General features: G+C 36.1%; 1 protein-coding gene across 2 annotated transcripts in view; it reads right to left on the bottom strand.

Moving 5' to 3' along the window:
- Positions 1–911: 911 nt before the first annotated feature.
- Positions 912–25562, bottom strand: part of PCDH10 (protocadherin 10) — a 37927-nt gene continuing 13276 nt past the window's right edge. Inside the window, exons 4-6 of one of the 2 annotated variants that reach the window (XM_063157116.1) lie at positions 23898–24203; positions 8418–8492; positions 912–6130 (exon numbers count right to left, since the gene is read on the bottom strand). In XM_063157116.1, coding sequence (XP_063013186.1) covers positions 8458–8492; positions 23898–24203 — 341 coding nt within the window. In that variant the 3' untranslated portion in view covers positions 912–6130; positions 8418–8457. The remainder of the gene's footprint in view (positions 6131–8417; positions 8493–23897; positions 24204–25562) is intronic. The other variant, XM_063157117.1, reaches the window with a different exon arrangement.

Raw genomic sequence — 25562 nt, 5'->3', positions numbered from 1 at the left:
CTGTAGTGATGGACATGGAATTACAAGGCAATTTTGACATCAGGCTTCATCTAAGTCATTTTTCCAGATTATTCTCAACAAATGAGAATTCTCCACTGAGATGAATGTGCAAACCATTCAGAGGGCTGCTTTTACACTCCAAGTATGTTAGCCCAGCAAAGAGGATAGAAAACAACTTTCAGCCAAGCCTGAAAGGAGATAATGTTCTTAGGATCTGTTACCTTCCAGAGCAAAACCTTCTGAAACATCCACGAGGTTAAGGTTGATTTTTTTTTGCTTGTTTTGCTGATATTTTCAACCAACAACCAGGACAGTGTAAGAATACTCTGTTCCAATGAATTTTTAGCTGTCTGAACTTCTGCATAATAAAAACATGAATCTGTCTTTTCAGGACTGCATTTCTGTCTTTATCTTAATAGAAAACCTAAACATTTATATCACTTAACATCTTGTTTTAAAAAACATAAAACATAAGTTTTATCTCATTTTGCTTTGAGATAAAATTATCAGAAATATCTGTTTCATACTAACACATAGCCATGTCTGAAGTTTCAAATATCCAAACTGGATTGTGCAGCTTTATTAAAAGGAAAGCCAGTGAAGTTTCCCTTTTTCTGATGTCAAATAATTTTATTGCAGGCTGCTCTTGCTTAAAAAATGCATAAAGAAAGAAACGAAAACTTCCTTTTGCTCTCCTTCATATCACTGCAACTTGGGCCACTGCCTTTAATGGAATTAGGCTCTGATGCATATAAAATACAGCCTAGTTTTGCAATCTGAATGTTTGCATCCAATATTTCTATAAATTAAGGTTGGTTTGGTTACATTCCCTTTATCACGTATGGTAAGACTCTGTCATACAATACATTGCTCTCCAGGGTCAGTGAAAATCAAAGATGAGTTACCCAAAATATGCTTCTAAGTTGAGCATCAGAACTTTAATCTTTGAAGTGCAAGTGTTTGAAAGCATTCACTTTTCTTAATTTTTTTTTTCCATACTGTATGATATAGATCAGTATTTCAGTATAAATTCACCTATTTGTCTGTGTCTCTCTTCCACAGGAATGGTAAACGTTATCTCAATCCTGCTTGCAATTTTCGATATCTTCTGCTTGCCTAAAGTGGTTACCATCCAGAGGACACTTTAATCAGTGCTGACACAGTGAACAAGAAAGCTTTAGCACAGCATCTTTCATCTTGACTCAGCAAGATTTCCAGCAGTTGCATTTATACAGTTTTTTGACAAGATGCTTCCTAAGTGAAGCGTTTGCCTTCTGGAGAGCTACACCCACAGAGATTTCATTTTTCTTGATGTCTGTCAATATCATGAACTTTATTAACAAATTCAAATTCAAAAACAATTTCAGTTCAAGAAATCTGTCCAAGTTAGTTCTTGCTTATTTCTTACATATGAGGATATCTACAAAAACACAGATGCTCAACAATGGATTGTAATGCGTGTGTATATTTGTTTGTATATATATATATATATATATATCCATTTCTTTGAGACAAAATAAAATGAAGGAGCTCTTTATGAAGAATCTGCTCTATGATTGTAGGGATCAGTGCAAAGGATTTGACTCACAGTTTCAGAATTTATCATTGCACAATATTATAATAAAGTCCTGCTGGCTGTCTTTTACATTACTGCAAACAGAACAGAATAAACAACTTTCTACTCTTTATAGACATCTGATGCCAATTTTTTGCAGTCAAATTGCAATACCTAAATGTATATCAAAAATGCTTATTTTGGCCCCTATACTTTTGTATAGGTTTTAATTCACAAGTCCAAATGCCATAAAACTTGAGACTAGAAGAACATGGAACAGTGGCAGGTTACGATCGCCTTTCTCCAGGTAAGACACACAAATATTTAACAGCCTTGCAAAATTGCAATTGCAATTTATCAGCCTAGGAAGACTATCTATTTATCCACCCTTTACCCTGAGGAATGATATTACTTTAAAAAAAGAATGAAAAAAAAAAAAAACCTTCTTTGAGCAGGTAACATTTTGGAGGTCAAAATAAAAATGAGTTGTGTGCTTGATTGTGGGTTTAACACATGAAGAAGGGGCTGAATTTAATTATTGAATGCAAAACTCCATTCTACACTAAGGAACAAGTCTTGTTTTGTAGTACCCTAACATGTGTTTCTTCCCTTTTGTTTACATTTACTGATAGGAGTTGTAAGAAAAAAAATGTCATGGCAACTTCCCAGAATTTGAACTATAGTTACACACACACACACATACACACACATGTAGCTCCCCCACAACTATATAGAGGCTATAATGCAGGAATCTTTACAAATTGTATTCATCTGTGTATTTAACTTCACCTAATTTTGCAACAACATTAATGAAAAAGAAATAACTACTTAAAATTACTACACCTTGTTCCAGAAATTTAAGAATATGTTCATGGAAATAGCGTCCCTCAATAGGAGGCATGTTAGCAAAAACTTGCTTTAAAAAATTGGAATTCTATTTCAAGTAGTGAAATGTTTTAGTATTTCTAAGTTTTGCAAGAAACTGAAGTTTGATTTTGAAGAATTTTGATAGGCAAGCTGCTTGGAAATCTATTGCTACATATCTGAATCAGGAGTTTAAGAAAGAAAAAAAAAAAAGATTCACAGACCTGATTCTATATTGTTATCTTTTATAAGACCCTGTCTTCTCTGCTTGAACTCTAATTTACTCCAAAGACAATTATTCTCACAGGCAGCTTGTTCTATTATGCTCATAAATGGTAAATTGAGACATTAAATATTGCTTCAAACAACTAATTGAAGGATAGAACATTCTTATCCCTACAGCTGTGCACAGATTAACCCCTCCAAAGCTCAGCATGCCCCACCAGGAGCATTACAGATCACCAGGACTGAGAGCTTTCTCTGTGCTTTTTCTCTGAGGCAACTTTAAGTACACTTAGATCATCCCTTACAGGTGTGGTTTTTTTTTTTTTTTTTTTTTTGCACTGTCCTTGAAAACCTACAATGAAGGAGATTCCCAAACTTTCTTCATCTCAGTTTTATGGGCACCAATCTTTCCCCTTAATACCCAACCTAAAAATTTCCTGATTATTTTTAATTCACTGTTGGGTCCAATATACAATGAGAGTCCTTCAATATTTGCATCAGAGGAGGAGGCACACACACACTGAGAGAGCTCTGAAGGCATTCACAGACCTGTCCCTGCTCCCAGCAGTGCCATGGAATATTTGGGAGATGCTGAACAAGGCAATTTCAAAGGCAGGTGGCCAGCTGCCAACTAAAACAAAGAAACAGCGCATCTCAAAAGCTCAGCAGCACTTCAGTTCTTCCTTTTCCTTGATGCTTCTGCATCCTACCATGACTCCCTCTAGGACCTCTCTAGGATGAACTGAGTTCATCCCAGTGAACTCACAAGGATTTCTGTGTATATATGGGCCAATGCCAATGGTATTTAACATAAAATACAAATAAAAAAGATCAATAAATCTGTACATATATCACACTTGATGGAAAGAGTTCGGTTTTGGAAATGAATGTCAGGACATGATATGGTTAATAATTTTTTCAGAAAAAAATGGCGTGCAAAATGTGAAGGGAGTTTCATAAAATAGAAACATTTTGGCTGTCCATGAAACAGAAAGTAAAATAATTTCCTTTCCCTCACAAAGACCAAAAAAACAACCATAAATTACAATATATGTCTGTATTAAAAACCTAATTAGAAACGGGTTTCAGAATGGCAAGAACTTTCTTGCTTTAAAAGCAGAAACAAGAATCTAGAATTCTCCTTTAAATGAAATATTTGTCACAAATTCCATTGCTTTTCTTCATAAAATAAATGAAGGCTGTAGGCAACTAAAAGGTCTGCTACCTAGAGCAGGAGGAACATTTCACTGTTGTATTTGCTCAAATCAATAGCTGTTGAAGTGGTTTGAGGGATTTTTGAATTAGGTTTTTTATAACATACATTTTTAAAAGGATCTCATGAAACAATCTGTCATTATACGATCATGCTAGGTGTGCACATTAAAGTGTTTAATGAGCATATTATTTTGTTTGGAATATGAAATTAATAATGGTAGGGTCCACTAGCTGTACAAAGAACTCATGGAATTTGATCAGGAATGTTGGATTCCCTGTGTATATTTGGATCCACAGCAAGATGGCTTTCATACAGGTGATTTATATACTCCTATCTAATAGAAACTACCATTACAGAGAACAAAATAACCCCAGAACCCACAAACAAAAATAAGAAACCCAAATTCTATTATGACATAGCAGCGACCTCTCACACATTCATCCCATGGCAGAATTCCAAAATAATGGCATGATCCAGATCCCACTGCAACCAATGAAACATTTGCTCTTGTTTTACTTAATATTGAACCATCAGATGGAATTGGTTTGAATTTGGCTAGGCATTGGCTGACAACAAGGTGTGCTCTCATTTGCTTTCATTATTTGATGTATTAAGGTACAGTAAAGGAAAAAAAATCACAGCACAAAAAAAAAAAAAGAAAAAATTTTACTAGATTTTTACATTTAGTAAATGGTACTTAAACTCCATGGACATGAAAGTAGTTTTAAACTTTACCTTCGAAATTTTACTTTTTTCAATATTTCATAGAAAAGAAACGCTCTAAGATACCGTTTCAGACCACAGAATTATTACAGAACATAAAGATTATATGCAAGGGCTTAATCCTTTTCCCGACAAAGATGGTGGCCAACACCATTTGAACTCCCATGGGACAGGGGTCAGCTGAGAATGTGCCATGTTCCTAATTGGAAATCTCCTTTGTGACAAAAGAGTCTTCTGGCATACACTTTGCCTTTGTAATTTGAATTCTATCAACAACTATTCCTAGCCACAAGAGAAATATTTTTAGGCAATATATTTGTATAGTTTCACAAAACTATGTTAAAGAGAGATGTGTGGGTGGTTTTTTTTTTTGTGTGTGTGTATGTATTTATGTATGTATGTATACATATTTATGAGCTTGGGATGATTTTCTTAAAATACTTAACTTCACTTACATTATATCTTACATTGCAAAATGTACAGACACCCAGTGTTCTTTTTTAACAACATATACAGGTGAATTTATAGAGCCTTATAAAAGATTTTGTGATTCCAAATTAAAAACCATAGAAACATAACCAAAGTAATGGAGAGTGGTTTATACCTCTGATAGTACATAGCGCTCATTGGGGAAATATTGACAGCTGCATCTTTGGCATTGAAAATTCCTCACGACTTTTTAGACAAAATGTTGTTGCTTACAGCTTTTTTTTTTTTTTCAAACAAGAAAAACAGGATCGACCAAAATACGAATTTTGGGGAAGTACTATTAAAGGTTTATTTTATTTTTGTTTTTAGCAAGGATAGCTTAGGAACCCTGAATTATCTTCTCGCTTTAGTGGATGGTGTAGACTGTATGAATCCATTTAAAAATCAACTAAGTTGTACCACGCTTTTCGGAAAATTATATATAATATAATATATATATATTTTATATTTATTTAGAAGCTTTGAAATAGTACAGTAAACACTTTGCAACACGGTGTATAAACTACAGAAATGTCTTTGATAATTTTGTGGGTCTTCAGATTAACAACATTTTTACAACCCACAGGTGAAAAGAACATGATCACAATCTCTCTTGTAAAGTTGGAATAGTTTGGGGAACACTTGATCACACAAAAATAATATAAAACAGTCAAGTTTAAAACAGTGATATTGCATTTATAATGCACATCTCTTTTATCTGTACGATTGGCTTTTTGTGGTGAATATAAACATCTAAAGGGCTCAGTGACATTTTGGAGAGAGAAAGATATATAGTGCTGTAAACAGGCACACACTGATCAGAGAGGCAAGATCAGTTGCCTCTGAAGTTTCTACAGTTCTACACATTTCAACTCATTTCTCAGGCCTGCTGAGAGCAATTAGGTCCTATGGTTGGCCAGGATGTCTCCAACAGCACACAAATCCTTCAGTTACACAGAACTGGATGGCCAAGATAATGAAGTTGAAAGCTGATGCTTTTTGTTGGTCGACTTTCTTTTGTGCAAATCATGCTGCTTCAGGTAAGTCCTGTAGAAGTGACTAGCATATCCTTTTCCGTGCTGCAGGAAAGAAAGAAAGACACTTCTGAGAGGAACAAAAATAAAAAAAAATCAGTCTCCAACAGTTCTTAGGTTTAGGGTTTCTTAGGGTGTAGAGAAACAATCAAAACTTGTCACAAACTGAGGCTGGAAATTCCCATTATAGCAAACAGTTTAATGTTGATTCACTTTTCAGAGAAAGCCTCTTTTTGAGGCTTGATAGCCTGAATACCAAATTTCATAGGTTGTTTTATTATTCTGTCTAACTTGTCATGGCAAATATTCCAATGTGCCTGTACAGAATCAGTATAAGGCAAATATTCAGACTTACAGGTGAAGTATTACTCAAATGTCACAGGCTAATTTTTCCCTAGTTCAGCTTGTTTTTTGAAGCAAGATCTAGAATGCCCCCTAAAATTCAGAAGCTAGTTTTCCTTCTCTTTCAAAGTGAACCATTATCCTCATCACTAAATGACCCTTCAGTCTGGTTTGACAGATGAAAAAAAAATTGTGCATTAGTGCTACAATTCAAATTTCAGCATTTACTGTCAGGCTGAAAATTAACTCATGTTACACAAATGAAGAAGGTCAATGCATTAGCAAAGCCATATCCTAATCCAGCAGCTGCAGTAGCTGTATTACCTCAAGACACTGGCTAATTTAACTGTAATTGGGAGCAAAAGTAACAAGTGATTTGTACCAGCATTCAGGAAGACCCCAGGTTAAATTCTGATCTCAGTCACACATTAAACCAAAGAACTAACTCTCTTACTCAAGTATTATAATTAGCATCAGCGCCACTCTTATCTGGTAAAACTTAGAGTGATAAAATCAGGTGTTACCTTAGCTCCAAACACACTAAATCCCTACCTGAAATTCAGTCTGCTGCTCTGTGTGAAGTTTTACAGCTGAAACAAAAAGGAATCTTAACTTTCAAATGGATCTTTAAATCGTGTACAGGTTGATGCTTGCGTGGTGACACATAAACACATCCAGTCTCCGTTCCATTTAACATAAATATATACATATATAAATATATAAATATATATTAGCCATGCCTATTTCCTAGACATATATTCACCAGTAAAGGTATGAAATCTGGGTACTGTATCACAAGGAAGTTAGATTGGAAGTTAGATTACTTACAGGAAAATGTTACTGTGAGTGTTGGATGTTTGTCTGATCTAGCCTGCCTATGCTACAGGGTGCACACAGGAAAACGTGAAAAATATTTCTGCATCTGTTCAACCTACAGAAATTTGCCAGATGTGTTTTTAAAAATAAAACATCTAATAGACGAGGTTGTCAATGTTTCAGTTCTGTAGCAAATTAGTAGCAGAATTAGAAAGAATTTTTAAAAGCTTCTGCAAGGTGTTTTTTAAACAATGTTTTTAAGAATAATGAGATCAGAACCTTCATGATGCAGTAAATGATCAGATTAATCCAGTATCCAAATATCTTTTAATGTATATTTTTTTAATATTACAAGAAACAACCATTCCAATAATGGTAAAAAAAATAACAGGACTTATATTGGATCTTTAAAACTTTTTTTTCCCAAAGTTCAGTCATCATTTCAGTTCTCTTGTAAATATTTAGGCATAGTTGTCTAGATTGGTGTCTGCCACTGAGGAACTCGTGCTGCACTACAGACACAGGAGGAGTTTGCTGGGAGAAAGATAAACAGAGATGCAGCTGGGGCAAATACTGCTTTTATGCAGCACCACTGCCCCTCTCCTGTCTGACACTGTACTGATGTGGCACCATCTTCCAGATAATGCAGAGACTGAGTTACTGGCTGTGTCTGGCCTTTTGCCATGGAAATTGAGGCATTTGGAAAGTTTTAATCTCCATTTAACATGCTTATACTACAAAACAATCAAGCCCTTTTATAGCAATAACTAAATATTATGCATTTAAGTTGCAGAACTACTGCAACTCTCCCCACCTACAGAAATTGTTGCTTTAAATCTTAAAATATCCTCTGCCAACACATAAAAAGCATTGGATTTTAAGGGCAACTTTTGGCTTTTTTTTTGGTTCTGCACAGAAATTTATGTGCAAGCAAATCTCTGCATGTCTGTACCAGTTTCCGTCTTTTTACAGATGGGGAATATAAATCAGAGAGGTTAAATGGAAAGGAGGGTGGACTCAACTTAAAAAAGAGAGCAATGAAAGTTCTGACATCTGTTTCCAGTTCTCTGTGTGTGCATGCATGTGTGTTCATAAATAAACTTTTAAATAACAAACACTAAGCCTCTCTGTATCACAATTTCTCCATCTGTAAAATGGGAATAACATTGCTTACCTATCTCCTAGAGGTGCAGGAAGGTTTAAATCACTATTCTTTATAATCCACTTTGAGATCCAGAGATGGCAAGTGCTATAGAAATGGAAGTATCACAGTCAGTGTAAGAGCTGGAACAAGAACACCATAATTTCTGGTGCCTAATATCTCCTCTGAGATCACAGCTCTCTCTTTCATCCCTGTTTTATCACCTGATCCAAACTCTCAAACTAGTACACAGGGAACCCTCAAGTCTGTGTGAGTATGGGTAGTCAGAAAAAAAGGCTTTAGTCACAAGCAGTTCTATAATTCTGACCATATAATTCATACTAATTGTACATATATTCTAACATTATTTGAGGTGAGCAAGATGATTGAAGATTCACAAGCATCACAATTAAAATTCTTAGGGTAGAGGATTTGTGCAGTATCGATCCTTCCTGGAACAACAACGATTCTGAGCATTACAGCAAGAATCCTTAATGCATACAATTTATAGGGAATAAGATATAATAAGATAAAATAAAATAAGAAATAAAATATAAAATAAAATAAAATAAAGTAAAATAAAATAAAATAAAATAAAATAAATAAAATAAAATAAAATAAAATAAAATAAATAAAATAAAATAAAATATAAAAATAAAATAAAATAAAATAAAATAAAATAAAATAAAATAAAATAAAATAAAATAAAATAAAATAAAATAAAATAAAATAAAATAAAGAACTGGCAAAAATATATTAAATTTCATTTGTTGCTCAAGACACCCTAATAAGCCTCCCATCCATAGTGAGCTAATTTTGTGTAGACTGATAAGGGAAGACATGTCAAGACATCAGTGGTAGTTGAACAAAAAAAAGAAATTAAAAATATTAACACAATAAACAGGAAAGAGAAAGTAAAGTATGCAATAATTATTCCTAGCTCATGGATCAGAAATGAACAGAAAATACTGTAAAGCCCCTGTCTCTTTAATAAATCTTCCTTTCACCTTGTTGCAAATCATCTAAACTCGATGTTGGATTACTACTTTATAACTGTGAGCACAGGCAGGAGTATTTGCTCTTATGGAAAAGCCTAGAAGGGATTGCCTGTGCTTGGAACACCTTCAAACTCTCCTAATCAAATTTTGCTGCTGCTTAGCAGTGCTAGCTAATCTAAAGGGGACAGAGAAAGGGCTCAGTGCTTCCCTCCACAGCTGGCAACCCAAGCAGCAAAATAAAATCCATACTATAAACCCATCCTATACCTTTTATAACCATTGTCACTTTCCCTCTGGACTGTATTTAAGAGCTCCATAAGCTCCCATAGCATTACTCCTGCTCTTAGAGAGCAACTGCTGAGTCCCCCTAGAAGTGCCAACAGCCTAAAGATCCAAAGGAACTGCTAGACAATAAAATTTCCAAAGAATATAAAATACCAGGCATGCTGTTGCTGTTACAGATATACCCTTGATCCCCCTTCACTTAGCAGAAAGATGACACAAACCCCTTTCTTTTAAATCAAAAACACCCCTGCAACAGCAGAACAGGGGTAAAGCCACTATGTAAACTCTTTTCTTGTTTCAGAGCTGCATTTATTAAGTTCAGACAATATCCAAGCAATATCTGCCTTCACATAGGCTTTAGTGCAAGCATTCAACTCACTGTCTTCTCTTGGTCCCCTGTACAAGCTGTGTGCCTCACCATGCCACACAGATCAAGCCTTCCCCATAGAATATAGCAAATTATAAAGGAGCACAGGGTGCTGTAAATTCCTGCATTTCACTCAGAAACAGCCCAGCTATTCAGGCTTCACTTGCAGGGAGCAATAATTTAAAAAAGGAGTTAATCACCTCATATGCATGACGCCAAGGTTGGTTTTAAATCTGCGTTGTTAATTTTAAGTGTCCTTTATATTTTGATGGTTCTCCTTCCAGTCTACATGTTAACTGTAACATATGAAACATGGCTCTTCACTAAGTCCCATCAGCTTCACCAGAACCAGAAAATTATAATTTTGGTGGACCAACCAACCAATCAACCAGACTGCAAGTTCATCACTCCTGCTCTAAATCCACCCAAGCAAACAGAGACCGAAACCTAAGCAGCGGTAGAATGCATTCTGTCAGAAATAACCTGGCTGCTCCTGTAGGCTTGGAGCTCAGACATCAGCTCCAAATATCAGGCATGTTTTTTTTTTTTTTTTTTTGGAAAGAGGTGAACAAGTGAATGGGAATGCAGAGCAAGCTGCCATAGCTCCCTCACCCTTTGTAGTGGTGCATCCAGGTAAAGGGTGAGACACACGGCTGGGGCTGGGGCTGGGGGATGGAGGATGGGGGTTACTCTGCTGCCACCCATGCTCTGTGGATAAAAAAGCATTCCAGTCACTGCAAGGGTCAGTTCAGTATATTTTGCAATCCATAAAGTCTTTTTTTTTTTCTTTTAAAAGTGATCTATTACTTAAAGAAGTTTGTTAAAGCATTGCTAATAATATTTTATGAATATTCCGTTAATGGCATTATAAAAAGAGAGTGTCTCACCCAGGTCAATAAACTTTGGCACACAAATATAAAAATAACATTTTACACAGATACCTTTTGCTCATGAGTAAGTTTAGGGGGGACTTTTTTTCCTTTTCTTTCAAGGCTTTAGCGCAAAGATTTTGTTCATCAAATCTATAAATTCTGTAGCCAAATATTGGATAAAACACCCTGCATTCCAGATGCCCATGTTTAATTTTACACAATTAATGTGGGTTTAATTTTTTACACAGTTAATGTGGGTTTAATTTTACACAATTAATGTGATACTTTTGAACTCTGAATTAACAAATAGTTCAGGGGTGGGAGGAGTAAAAAAAAAAAAAGAAGGAAGACAGAACATACTTACTTTTGCATTTGAAAATATAGACAAATAATTCAGTAAGATCAAATCTCCCCTAATGTCAGTGAGTCTGCTGGCTTTGGTGATCACTTTAGGATGTGTCTGAAGGGCCCTGAAGGCCACTAAAGGTGTTAGGTGACAATGAGATCACGTTCTGATCTGCCTGCTGAATTTTGGCATGTGACAACACAGGCAAGGCAGGAGAAGCTCTGTCATTTTCCCCAGGGTAGAATATTCCCCCCCTGATAGCAATATGGCATTCAGCATGGCTGAAATGCTCCTTCTGGCATCTGCAAAGTCCTAGATATAAATATTGTTCCTAAAATAAACCCACAGCATTGGGACTGATGGGTACAATTACCCAGATTTCATGTGAAACAAGAAAACCAATTGTGAGCACCGGGTCTTCAGGCTGTGAATAAATTAAAGTAAGCCAAAATGCAAAAGTTTTTATTGCTGCACTGAAAGTTTTCTGGAAACAGGCTTGATTTTAGCTAAATAAATAATCTCCACAGGCCATTAAAATAATTTCTTTATTTGAGAGTATATATTTACTTCTGGAACAAATATGATTATCCAAAACAAAACCCCTGTCTTTTGTTTAAAGGAAACTATATAACCACATATACTCTGCTTCTCTTTCTCCTTTCATGGAGTGCATAACATTTCCATGTCTATATTCATTTAAATCAGTTCAAGAAAGAAGGATTCTCAACCATGCCAAAATTTGACAGTGCTGGATACTGCACTGACCATAATGCATTAAACCTGACAAGCAGTGCTACCTACTGCAGGGAAAGGGGGAGAGAGGTTTGTCCTTTGCTCTTAAGTACAAAACTGCCACTTTGCAAATTCGAACAACATGTTCCAGACCAACAACAGATTTTCAGTATTTTTACAAAAACATTTCTCACCAAATTGCTGATTTACACATATTGCCACTTATTTTAGCTTCAAGACTGGAAAATACATAGTTAAAAAGTATTAAGGTATTTTCAGTGTTTGGAACATGCAACTATTTTGTTATGGAAAGTGAGATGCCCGACACAAATGCTGACACATCATGACAGCCACTGAAATAATGTTTCTCTGGTGCTAATGGTTGATCTGAGATTTATTTGCTACCTGGACTTTGCTAATCCTCTGGAAAAGGAAAAAAAAAAAAGGAGAAAAAAAAAAGAAAAAAAAAAAAAAAAACCTTTCAGTTCTTAAGAACAACTACCCAATTCCCAGTTCAAGTAAGCAGTGACCTTAATCAACATGTGCTCTACATCAAGCACATGACTAAGAGGGATTGACTTTTGAATCAAGACCTGGATTTTGTCATCAATGTTCTGCTGCACACAGGATACTTTCATGTGCATTTGATTTTCTGTTCTAAATGCAGAGAATTTTTCTTTTCCACCCCCAGCAACAGCCAGAGGCACAGTAGATGTCAGATTTGATTTATCTCTGGCTCTGATTATTTACTACCCAAACAATGCTTTTTAGTTACTACAACTCAGCAGAGAAAAGCACTAAGCTGTATTCTATAATGTACCATAAAAACACAAAAGACCATTTCTTTTCCACCAGATACCGTGGGAATAAAGCTTCTTTGTCTTTCTATACTATTATAAGCACATTATCTACCTGAAAACACTAAAGATAATGCATGACATCACCACTGAAGTCAGAGAACCACGGAATATTTAAATTTGCAAGAGTTCTTATAATTATGTTCTGTGTTAAGGCCTATTAAACAACTCCCAAATTACTCCTGATGTATGTCAAACTTAAAGCACAGAGCATATTCCCTAAGAATATTTCCAAATTCTCTGTCAACAACTTATTCTACTTGCATACATGTCGTAGTACCAATTCACATTCTTTGTAACTCACTATGAGCTAACAATTTTGGTATCATGCTTAGCAAAACTCCTATTTGATTCCTTTCTTAACTTTTTTAATAAAAATTGCTTATATGTATGTGTGCAGCAGTAATTTCTCCTCCTCAATCTTCTTTTCTTTTTCTCCATTTGTTTTTCTTCCTTGTTTTAAAAATTCACCATTCACCATTTTTACTGCATTCTTACAAAATCTGCAGTACACGTTTCTTTCAGCTGACAAGCCTGGAAATGAACATTTCAGTTTGAGGGTTAACCAATGCAGAACACATTAAAGGCCAGCTTCTATGTGACTTAAAATTTTCAGAGCCCTGGGGAAAAGAGGAGGGATAGGAGCCATTCCTCCTAAATTGCTCATAAGTGCCTCAGTTCCCTATGGATTCCAGGGAGAAGCAGACATGTAGATCACCATTTGGTGGCCTTCAGAGGTGTCTAAATTATTCATGCAGGGTTTGGCCTGAAATAATTAAATTTACTTGTTCTTACATGAGGTAACATGCATTACATACAGCATTACATCAGCATCACACAATGAATTCCTATCCAATTTATCTTTGCCATGATGTTTTTTTTTCCAACATTCCTCTTTCCTAGCAGGGATTAGCTGGCATTAGGACCTGACAAGTATGTTCCCACTCTTTTTTCTGAGTATTTTATTCTCTGTTTCTAAAGCACACTGCTTGTCATGAGCAGCACACACTCTGATTTCAGGGAGTCTTTCCCACTTTACCAAGATAACACACTTAAGTGCAAAAAGCCTTCTCACAAGCCTTTCAAAGCTTCTGTTTTTCAAAATCACATATTGGCTTGTTTCTATCCATAAATGAAGTTTGCCCATCACCATTCTTTAGAGTTAAGACTACCAGAATGGAATGATTTATGCCTACATCATTAAAATTCCTCAGCCATATCAAGCAATCCACGTGGGCCGCAGCACATGAACATATTCCATCTATATCCAGGATTAGTCCCTGGCACTATGTCCCAGAATTTTTAGGGAAAAAGAAGCTGCTTGACACAGGTTGAAGACAGGCCACAGAGCATCACCTTCCAGTGGTGGAAAGAATCCTGTTTAATTCATCAGAGTGGCCATAAAGAAGCGTGGAAGTACAAAGCACACAGTCCTTTATCTCAAGTGGAGCAGAAAAAAAGTTATTACTGCATCTCATTTGTAAGGTAGGACTTTTTTAGATCTCAGAGTTCCTATCAATACCCACAGCTGTGTGCAGCTCTATTCAATTGTCATCTAAATTCCAATTGAGCATAGATGGATGTTAAATTAAAGCCCAAACAGTCAACTAAAAAAGTCACAAAGTGACAGAATTTTACTCTGACAAAAGATGAGTTCACACTATCAGCATCTACAAAATCCCTTATGAATAAAAAAAAGGTTGTGTTCAAGCAGTTTCATAATGGATCTTTTTCCAGGGCTGAATGCAGCTGTGATGCTGAAGGTGAAAAAGATAAAGTGAGAAGATTCAGCTCACTTGCAAAACCAGGAATCTGTCATCCCTGGACTTCTTTGGGGGATCTACTCTGCATCCTTTAATTTTCCTTTCTAAGCCACATTACTTCTGATGACCTGTAAAAATGTCATGTAAAATAACACCTTTTACTCATATGAAATAGGTTCATGTGTATGCAAAAAAATGTAGATTTACTCCTGCAAGTACTCATACAAGCATGTGATTTTCAGGCAGAATCTAGGAACCAAGTTCTGAAAATTTGCTTCTCCATGTCCACTGTATTTTCTTCAACCCATAAAGACCATTATCCTAACAAACAAAGAAATCAAATTGCCTCAGAAGAGTTTGGATTTTCAGTGAATCCACATCATATTTAGTTTTTCAAACAGGTATTGAACTTAAAAATAATATTCTTATTACATCTCCTACTTCCTCTCTAAAAAGGTACCCAACACCTAATTTTTCACTTTTCTGACCTCGCCACGCTGCGCTCCTAAAACAAATATATTCACAGCTACTTCCCAGCAGCAGTCATCAGACTGCTAGCATGGAAATGTGGATTCTCAGTGGTTCATGCACAAATAAAGCTGTTTACAGGCTTGCCAGACAAACAGCAACACCGATCCCTACAGCGTGCTTGTCCAAACGTGAGAAACAGATGCGCTTCCCCATCTCGCTGCTTGTTTGTTGCACTCTTTAAATGCTTTTCCCTATGTCTTCCCACTTAGGGCAAGGCAAGAAAAAGTAAGAAAAAGGAAAGGAAACTCCCTCTAAAAATTAAAGCAGTGGAAATGACCGTGGAAAATCACAGTTATTGTGCACAGGAAAAGATCCAAAGCAAGAATAATTGCCTGTGCTCTGCAGGGCAAGGAGTTCCTTGGGCAGAGGCACGCAGAGAGGAGAAGATTTGCTGTGCCCAGACCCAGGATCAGGCACACACACAATTCTCCAGCTCCTGACTGTCACAGCAAGGAGGTTTTGTGCTTTGGAGAGCAGCATTTATTCATAATGAATAGAATTTTGCCTATCAAAAATAAATAACTTCAGTGCCTTTGAAAATTTTAACTGCAAACATCTCCATGCTTCCCAGAGGGACTCGTGTCCCTAAGTGGCTAAATTGCTTTTGGCATAGGATTTAAATTGATGGGACAAAAGGCATTTTGGAATTTTAAACCAGCATAGCACACTAATCTTAAAAATTACTCTAAAGTTTCAAGCAAGTTTTCTGCTAGGTTTTTCAGACTTCTTCATACTCCACTGGTAGGAACACAGAAAATGGTATCTCATCATTTAAAAAGAAAAATCTCCACAGATGGTATATGCACAGCACACATAAGCACTGCCAAAATTGACCTAAATGAATAAATATAGCAGCAGTCTGAGATAGCTCAGATACACGAGACTTCTATGCATTCCAGTCAGAAGTGGCAAATACAGATTTTTACAGCCATTAGAGGAAAAGAAGCAGTTGAAATTCTGTATTTTAAAGACTAATTAAAAGTACAATTTTCTTTCAATTAAAACTCACTAATTTTTTCTAACTTTTTCCAATTACTTTCCTGCACTGTAGCTGGAAAGAACTCTAGAGTTATTTAAGATAAAAGACATTATGTAAACTCAAGGATGGGCACAATTTTTAATCAGTATTTTGTACAGTGACAGACAATTTTTTTCCAAGACCACAGTTACACAAACAGCTTGAAGCAAATAGTGTTTAATAGCTATCACCTGTGCTTTAAAATTAAAAGAACACATATTTCATTTCCTTATATTATTTCCATAAAAATTGATTAAAATAATGTAATTTATAGGCTTTACTGGGCCACAGCCAAGTTTTATTTGCTGTATTTATATATTCCTTTCTAATCTGGCTTTCTGAACTATCCATTTCCTTTCTATTGCTGCAGTAATGCTCTGTAAGTGTTCTTCTCCTTGAGCAGGAGCTGCAAGAGGAATATATTCAGAAGAAGAACGTGAACCCGTCGTGAGTGCAAGATAAAAATACCTTTCAAAAGTTATGCAATAAACACTGAGCAGTTGAATCATCAGAAGTGGTTTACTCAAGATCATAAAGAACCTACTATTATGAGTAAAAGCACATCAGTGTCTTGCTCTCCCTAAGTTACATTTTAATTAGCACACACATTGAAGTTTTATTTCAGGTGTAGGAGGTTTATTGTAAGATTTATTTACCAAACAGGGGTGATGAATCTGAAGCGGCCAACTTGAGGTATGAGGAAATAAATCTGAGCATTTCAAATACAGCAAATATGGGAATGATCTAGTAGACTTTTTAGAAAAGAAAAACAAAAAATTCCATTAGGTTTCTCAGCATTAGTAGATGGTGGCCCTTCAACTCATCCTCTGTTTCTGCTGAGCAATTTTGCACAAATCTGTGCAGACATCAGAGCTGTGGCCTGTCCCAGGGATAAATCCCTGAATATGAGTCAGGAGCTTCACCGTGGCAGGATATCCACAGAGTTTTAACTCTTTTTGACCACAAAACTGTATTATTCACAAAGGAACAACTTTTTACCGTGCACACGTAACTTGTTTATTCATGCCAATAAAAAAATTTGTTTCAAAAATTTTGTTTTGTACAACTTTTTTTAATCCAGCATGATGATGTTTTCTTCTTAGACGAAGAACTCCAATTTACTGGAGCTAATTTCTTGGGTTTTACTTCTGTGCCTTTTTACTTCAAGTGGGTGCAAAAATCACAAATTGAATTTATAAACCTATTAATGAAGGGATCAGACAGCTCACAAATTTATATCCGATCTGTATTAGAAATCACATAGGCTAATTTTAAAAGCAAAAATGCAGGCAGGTCTCATTTTTTAAAAAATTAATCAAGTGTCCCATTCAAAAAAGCTCTTATTGATGTTTATGCAAATGGAAAACAATTATGTCCATCATCACAGCTGTGATAAAACTACCCAAATAATTTCCAGAAATGAGATGTAACTAAACAAATAAAAAATGAAAGAAACATCTTCCATCATATTGACTGTACCGAAGTGTAATTTCTCTCTCCCTCTTTTTATTTTTTTTTGGAAAGTTGTCTCAAGACAGTGAAGACTTCTTGTTTAAAACATCTTTTCAAATATTTATGTTAGACATCAGCAGAAAATGTTGTGTTACAAATCCTGGCATACAGAATTGGGCCTTTATGATCCCAACTAGATCAAAATACACAATAAATATTTACATGCACTTTTTTTTATTCCTTTGAAAAATAATCAAAGGATTGTGAGGCACTTCTTGTCCTGGTATAAATACATGAACATTTTTCTCCTCTAGGTCATTTATTCTCATCTAATTCAGGGGTGTGGATAATAACTAGAAGTTAGACTGTGCTTTGTGTCAGCATTGTGGTAGTTTATTTTAAATAAATGGATGGTCCAATTCATAAACATTGAACAACTGTTCAAGAAGAAAGGGATTCTTTCCCCCTTTCCAATCCACCTTGCTTAGACACCAGCTCTTTGGGTAAGAGCCCAGCTTTTTTATCCTCTCTGTCCTACCTAACATGATAAAATCCTGATTTATCCACGAAATATGTTGATGGTGGTGGCAATACTTTCTATAAAAATATCTTTTCATCAGTGAGGATGAAAATGCCTGAGTGTATGTAGAAAACATTGCAGAGCTAACAAGGGGGCTACTCTAGAACACAATCATTATTCCAGAATGTCTACCTGTATAAACACTGTTATTTCATGCAGGAAATTGTGCCCTTATGTAGTTTATTTTAACCTGCTTTCAAAGGAGATTAAGCTTTGCCAAAGCAATTTTTTTAGAGCAAAATAAGCATTTCTACATAAAAAGTTCAGGTGTCATGACTGGTTTTGTATATTGAAAAAATCCAAACCTTTTAATAGGAAGAAAAATTATTCTGTCGCTAATGTCAGTATGAAACTTCAGGAAAGCTCTAAAGCATTATAAAATCATTGCCCATCTAGAGTGAACCAGAAATTATATTTTAAAAAAATGAAAGCTATTTCTTGTTAATTATAGACCAAAATACTCCTGGGGTGGATTTAATGGTGCTGTTTCCACTGCCATCATCTCAGGACCTTGTTCAAAGTATTATAAACAGAGCAGAATCAGACTGATAAGGTATTCATTGTGGAGATAGTCTCTGTTATATCTCCTACAGAATCTGGTCCAACAGAGTTTGAATCTTGGATTAGGGGTTTTGGTAAGTATAGGAATATTATTTATAAAAATAATGACTAATATAACCACCACTGAAAGAAAAAAAATGCTATAGATGGTTAGAATTGAAAACATAGGAATTCTTTAAAAGCTACATTTAATTTTCCTCACCAGTGTTATTTCACTTATTTTATTTTTTCCAGTGAAGTTCAGAATTTCTTTCATGTTTTATGAACATTCAAGTCATTATGAAAATTTCTTAACTGTCTGCAGTTAGGAACACTGAAGAAATGCACTGTTCAAACCACGTGGATGAACAACAAGTAGTAAGTGTTAGTTGCACAGTAAGAAAAATATGTAAGTTTGGAGAATCCTGGAGTCACTCCATGAGGAAGCTATTTTCAAAAATCTGATCTAATCATAACTTCATAATTTTTACTCATAGCAATTACCTAAAACTTACAGAAATAAATATATTCTTCAAAATATATTATTTAAGCACATAGAAATCTACTTACATTACATTTCATTCAGAATAATACATAGAATATGAATGTTTATGTGGAAATTGGTGTATGAGTAAGTCCAATGGCTTAAGTGAAAATTCCATGATGGAACAAAAAGAAAATATGAGATTTGTATACTTATCTACATAACAATTTTTAGTAACAGCTGATGTTTTCACTTAACCAAGAAAGTCAAGTGAAATGCCCTAAACCTCCAACCACAAAAAAACCAAATATCCGAATGCCCTAAACCTCCAACCACAAAGAACCAAATATCCAAATCCCCACTGTATGGAGCCTCCAGCTTCAACCATGCTGCACAAGTTCAACAGGGTAGAATTGAAAACATGGGAATTCTTTAATATCCAAATCCCCACTATATGGAGCCTCCAGCTTCAACCACGCTGCACAAGTTCAACAGGTTACTGCAATTTATGTCCAATTGGTACCACTTTGTCAAATGTGTGTGATTTATGTGTATTTTATCAAATGTGTAGGGTGTGTTATCAAATGTGGACAATCAGCTCACGACCCTGGTGCCCTGCAGTTGTTTCTCTGCCTTGCTGCTCTTGGCTGTCGAGCCCAACAAACAAAAGCACGCAGTTTACTTTCCCCACTCCTCCTTCACTCCCCATCCCCATCACAGCTAGCCTACATTAATTAGCAGCAAGCCTTTGATATGACTTTGCACAGAGTTATTTCCAGCATTGTTGCTGCTGTGCCATGTGTTTCTATGGAATGAATAGACTGTCTGGAGGAACACAGTGACACGAGCTGTGTAGGGGTTTTGTAGCACTTTTTTTTCCAGTGTGTTTTCAATTCAATTCCCCTTTTTACAACCTGGTGTTTTATTTCCTTCTTGCTGGCTTTGTGCATTGTGGGAAACTTCTCAGGGAACTATTCCATGGTCTTTTTTTTTTTTTATTCCTAAGGATGAATTCAAATTTTTCATGCTAACATGCACCACCTTCTTGATCTTTTTGAACGTGCTGCACTGAATGCACACATTGGAAGAATCCCAGAGCAGACACACTCCTGTGGCACCATGAAAATGACATCTGCAGACACTGCCCCCTTTTTCTGGGTGCTGTTTCTAGATAATTAATTTTTTTTAAGTCCATGGATTTCTGTATTAATGCCTGGGGGAACTCTGCTTTTGCTGAGATATTCCATTTATCCTCATGATTTTTTCCTCTTAGGCACAGAGTCTGGTAAGGCTTTCACCTATGACAACACTTGATTATTTTAGGAGCTTCCTCTAATACACAGAAGCTGTGCTAAAGGGTTTTGTATTTGACAGTTCAAATACACTCTATTGATCAATTCTCACTCTATCAAAATTCTAATAGATTGACAATCTTCCTGCATCACTTTCCTGGGCAGATGCCAGATACCTTGTTCCCAAAACCCCTAAATTACAAATGTATGTCCTATGTTGAGGCTTCTCATTGGTCTCTAATTCGCAATGTTTTCTAACACATTTTTAAGTGACAAACGCAACTCCTGACATTTTTTTGGTTACTAGCTCTTGTTAGAAGCTGAAAATTAACAAAACACATAATCAACTGACTCTTTTCTAACTGTTTTAGTCAATTTTTTCAACAACATCCTCTTCCATTTTTCACACATTTATTTAAAATGGTTACCTGGGATGGGTGCTATGCCTGCCTTTCTCTGTCCCTCCCTGGGTAAATACAAAGAGTTTAGAATCTCTGCCACATCCTTGTCCTCACTAACTGCAGCTCAAGAGACTCACCAATTCTACCCGACCCTACTACACCTGGTATTTTGAAGTTATCTATATTGTTTGCATCCCTTTGGCTATTTTGCTCTAAGGTGTCCCTTTTATTTTCACTAATTACTATCCTCAACGTCACTAACTAGAATTTCTGCTTTTTTCTGATCACTTGTCGAGAATCTTTTTTTTTTTTTTAAGACACCTTTTAAATTCAAATAGTTTTTGCATTCTGCAATACACCTTTTATTCTTTGCTGCTCATTTTCCATGTGGACATTTTCAAACATGCTTCAACTTTTTGTACAGTGTTTTTGCTTAATATGAAGGTTCTGTTTCACATATTTTGATTATTTCTTTTAAAAAGTCATTCTGCAGACAAACTGATTTTGACATGGTCTTCTATGCTAAGAAGTTGAATTTAATTTTTTTAAAGTGCAATTACCCAGTGAATCAACTAAGGTTCCTTCCAAAATCAACTTCCTTTTATATACTTTTCTTACCTCATTCATTTAATACATTATTAATAATAAATCATTTACTCATTTCTACAATTAGTGCTCACTTTGTTTTTGTTGTTCCTGTTCTTTGCTATAAAATTATAATCGAAAACACAGAAAAAGAAAAAAAAAAACAAAACCAAAAAAAGCCCTCACCAAAATAAGGGAAAATAAACCAGAGAAGCATTACTCTTGTTTTATAGAAATTTTAGTTTTGAGGTTCAAGAAAAAAAAGGCAAAACTAAATCTGGATTCTCAAGCGTGGATTACGTAATAACACTCATTTATATTGGTTACTTCTGATATTTTACTTCCAATTGTTTATGCCCTTGTGCCAGGAAAGTTCAAGATGTAGATCAATGCCTCTATGTAAAGACATTGTTCAACAAAACTACTTATGATAGTGTAACAAAATTTAAAATCCCCAAACTATCAATTAAATAAGTATGTCATTGCTATTTGAAATTAAACTCTCAGGCCTAGAACAAAGCAGAGCAGAACTACCATTGTGGTGTCACCAGATAACAATCATCACTGCAACACCCATCCTGCACCAGCACCATCTAAAGATGCTACCAAACTGGTTACATTAAAATTAGATTTTTAACTTAGGTCACAGTGATGAAATCAATGCTGCTAGATTGTGCCTTAGTGCTGAAGAATATTTTGTAGAAATAAATCATGAAAGATCAGTTCAGCAAAGACTGAAATTTGTTAGGCTGTACTGAAATTTCACACCGGTCTTTAGAATATGACTGGATAATTGGCACGTCCCATCTTAGCCCAAAATAAGTAATTCAGCCATAAAATGAGCTGATTGTCTCAGGACAGGTTTTTAGGAATGGCCTTCACAGATCAGAACTGATAGCCAAATTTAAAGTTGTCAGTAAAGTGAATGTAAGGAGAAGAGTGGTAAAAAGACTTCTCCTAAATGAATGAAAATACCAGGACAGCCAATTTAGAAGGGAGAACTGTGCTAAGAGTGATCTGTGCCAAAGATCTTCACATGTCAGGACTGCCAGCACACCACCCCTCAGAACAACTAAATGCTTCAGGAAAATAAATAAATTAATACCATTCAGAGAGATTCTTTTCTCTTTTACCCCCAATCTGCTATCCTAAAAGATCTCTGTTGCTTTAAAACAGGGTGAATATTGCAGTGTTAATGTCTTTGGCTTATTTGGGTGAGATAAACATCATAAGTTCTCAAAGTCAAGGAAATTACAGTCTCTAATAAAACACAGAATGCATCAAATAGAATGAAAAAGACATATTAGATCAAAGTGCTATTCAAGGGTTCTACAGCTGGCTCAGACTCCAAAAGGAATTACGAAGGTCTCTGAGATCTATCACACTCTTTAATGCCACATAACCATAGTCAAAAGGTGACTAAAGAAAGAGGCAAGATTTTGGAATGAGACAGAAGGCACAGAGGAGCACTGGCAAGAGTCAATACTATGTAGGCTGAAAGATGATCAGACTGAGGGCCATTCCTTCCAAACTATGTAAACATCTACTTCAAAATAATATACATACTGTTTATTCACAAGATACTTCTCAGTTATAGAAAGAAAATCCCAGAAGCTCTCTCAATTTAAATCTAGTCTTAGAAAACATTAGCCTGGCAACACCAATGTTTAAACCATCTACTGAGGAAAATTTTGGAAATAATCCAGCAGCAGAAAACAAAATTGAGCGACTCCCCTGTGGCATTCAAATTCTCTGAAAAAATCCATTTGCCCAGGATTTTTCTCCTGGGAAGCTGAAAGGACTCAGAGAAAAGGAAAACAATTCTTATCTCATTTGCTTCTTCTGTGTTGTGCTCATGTGGAATGTGTTTGGAGATTGTTTACCCACAGGTGATTGTTTCACTGCATTCTGGTGTGAGTTGTTTTGACTCATTGGCCAATCAGGGCCAAGCTGTGCTGGGACTTCAGCAAAAGTCACGAGTTTTCATTATTATCTTTTTAGCACTGAGTAAGTATCCTTTCTGTATTCTTTAGTATAGTTAGTATACTATTCTTTACTATAATTTAGTATAGTAAAGTAATAAAATAGCCTTCTGAGAACATGGAGCCAGATTCATCATTCCTGCCTTCATCAGGGCAACCCTGCAAACACAGTAACTCCCCCACTAATATTAGCTAACACTTTTGTTGCTGACAATGATGTCACACTAAAAACAAGCAAGATTTTGTCTTTTTTTAAAAAAAGCCCTGAACAATGCCTTCTTCACTGGTGCCTGAATCCAATAGAAGCCATCTCCCCCCCACCATTCCTAAGATTGTGCCTGTATTATTCCTAGCATGAAAAGCAGAAAGAGCTGATTTTTGCTCCTGCAAAGGGAACTCTTCCAGAGAGCTTTTTGAGCAGTACTTACTCAAATATGGTGGTTTGTAAGGCGCTCGTGTATTAGACAGCAGTCCATCGAACTCCTTCCTCTCCAGACTGTTGTGAAGGGCCTTCTCTTTGCCAAAGGTGGAGAAGGACCTTTCTGCCCCGGGCTGGGCTTCTGGTGTTTCAAACACTTCAGTGTCTGGAACGGAGTCCATGCCAGGTACGTGCAGATTGCTGCGGTAATCCGCAGCTTGGCGTCCATCGGATGGAACAAAGGAAGGCATCCAGCACCGATCCGAGTGGCCCAGTGCTTTACATTCCTCTGTGCAGTTGGAGAAGAGATCCATGCCTGCAAGCATGAAAGGAAAAGAGACTACAGATATAAGCTTCGGCATCGTGAGCAGCTTCTGACAGATAAGAGAGATTATGCCAAGAAAAGAGGAGCGGAAAGAGAAACGCCGTAAGAGCTTCTTCTGCTAGTTTCATCTCCTCAACAACAACACGAAAAAAATCTAGCTGTCCAGTCTTCAGAAGTCAAAGACACCCTATAACATGAATAACTAAATGCCAGAATGTCTCACACACAAAAATACCACAAGAACAGCATCAGAGGTTCTGTCTCATAAAATCCCACCATTTAGAACCCATTCATACAAGGTTTGATTCTGCTTGTAGGTTGATGTCTGCGGTTCACTGGTTGAAAAATACCTGCTTAAGAACACACAGGAATTGTTTCTACATAAATGGGTCTCTGACCAAAGAAATTGAAAGTCTGGACTTAGAAATCACAGATTTCAGTTATGAAATGAAAGCTTAATGAGTCCTATAAAAGAACTGTCTGTGCGTACATCGGTATACAGATGGAGCCCATTGATATTAAAAGCAGATGTTACAAAGTAGGAACTGAGCTTTCAAGCGATCAGGAGAGCTTATTCAATCATTACATCACTTTTTCAGAGACAGTTTTCATTGCTTCTGCAGTAGACCTTGCTATTAACAAGTCAACCAAGAAATGGGACAGAACCCTGTAATAAAATACTGTAATTAGCAGTACAAAGGCAACTGCAGTCCAGTGTGATGTGGCTGTGGATACTATTGAAAAAATTGTTAATGCTTCCCCTACATAAGCAAACAATTATCCATACCAACACCAAACTGTTTGCTTACAAATCCTTTAATGCTATTAAGATCTCAAATGACAAGCTATGCTGCTTTTGACTACTTTCAGAGCAGCCTTCCAAAGGAATATTTCCTGGCTGAGAATCACGAAGTCATTGGATTATACTTGAGAGGAATGGCGTATGAAATCACAGAAGCAGAGTTAAAATAAACACCAGCATCTGCAAATTGGTTTGTCCTGCTTTTGGGCGGGACAGAGTTCATTTTCTCCCTCGTGGCTTGGTACAGTGCCACGTTTTGGATTTAATATGAAAATAATGTTGGTAACACATTAATTTTTTGGTAGTTGCTCAGTAGTGCTTACACTAAACCAGTGACATTTCAGTGTCCCATGCTCTGCCAGTGAGGAAATGCACAAGAAGCTGAGAGGGAGCATGGCCAGGACAGCTATTCAAAGGGCTATTCCATACCAGAGAGCACCATGCCCACTATATAAACTGGGAGGTGGCCAACCATTGCTCAGGGCTGGGCTGAGCATCAATCAGTGCCTGGTGAGCAAGTATAGTGTCCATCATTTCTCTGCCTTCAA

The sequence above is a fragment of the Melospiza melodia genome, chromosome 5 (assembly GCF_035770615.1).
Source record: "Melospiza melodia melodia isolate bMelMel2 chromosome 5, bMelMel2.pri, whole genome shotgun sequence".
Classification (NCBI taxonomy): Eukaryota; Metazoa; Chordata; class Aves; order Passeriformes; family Passerellidae; genus Melospiza; species Melospiza melodia.
Note: the sequence above shows the minus strand (reverse complement) of the source record. Positions and strands in the feature narration are given on the sequence as shown.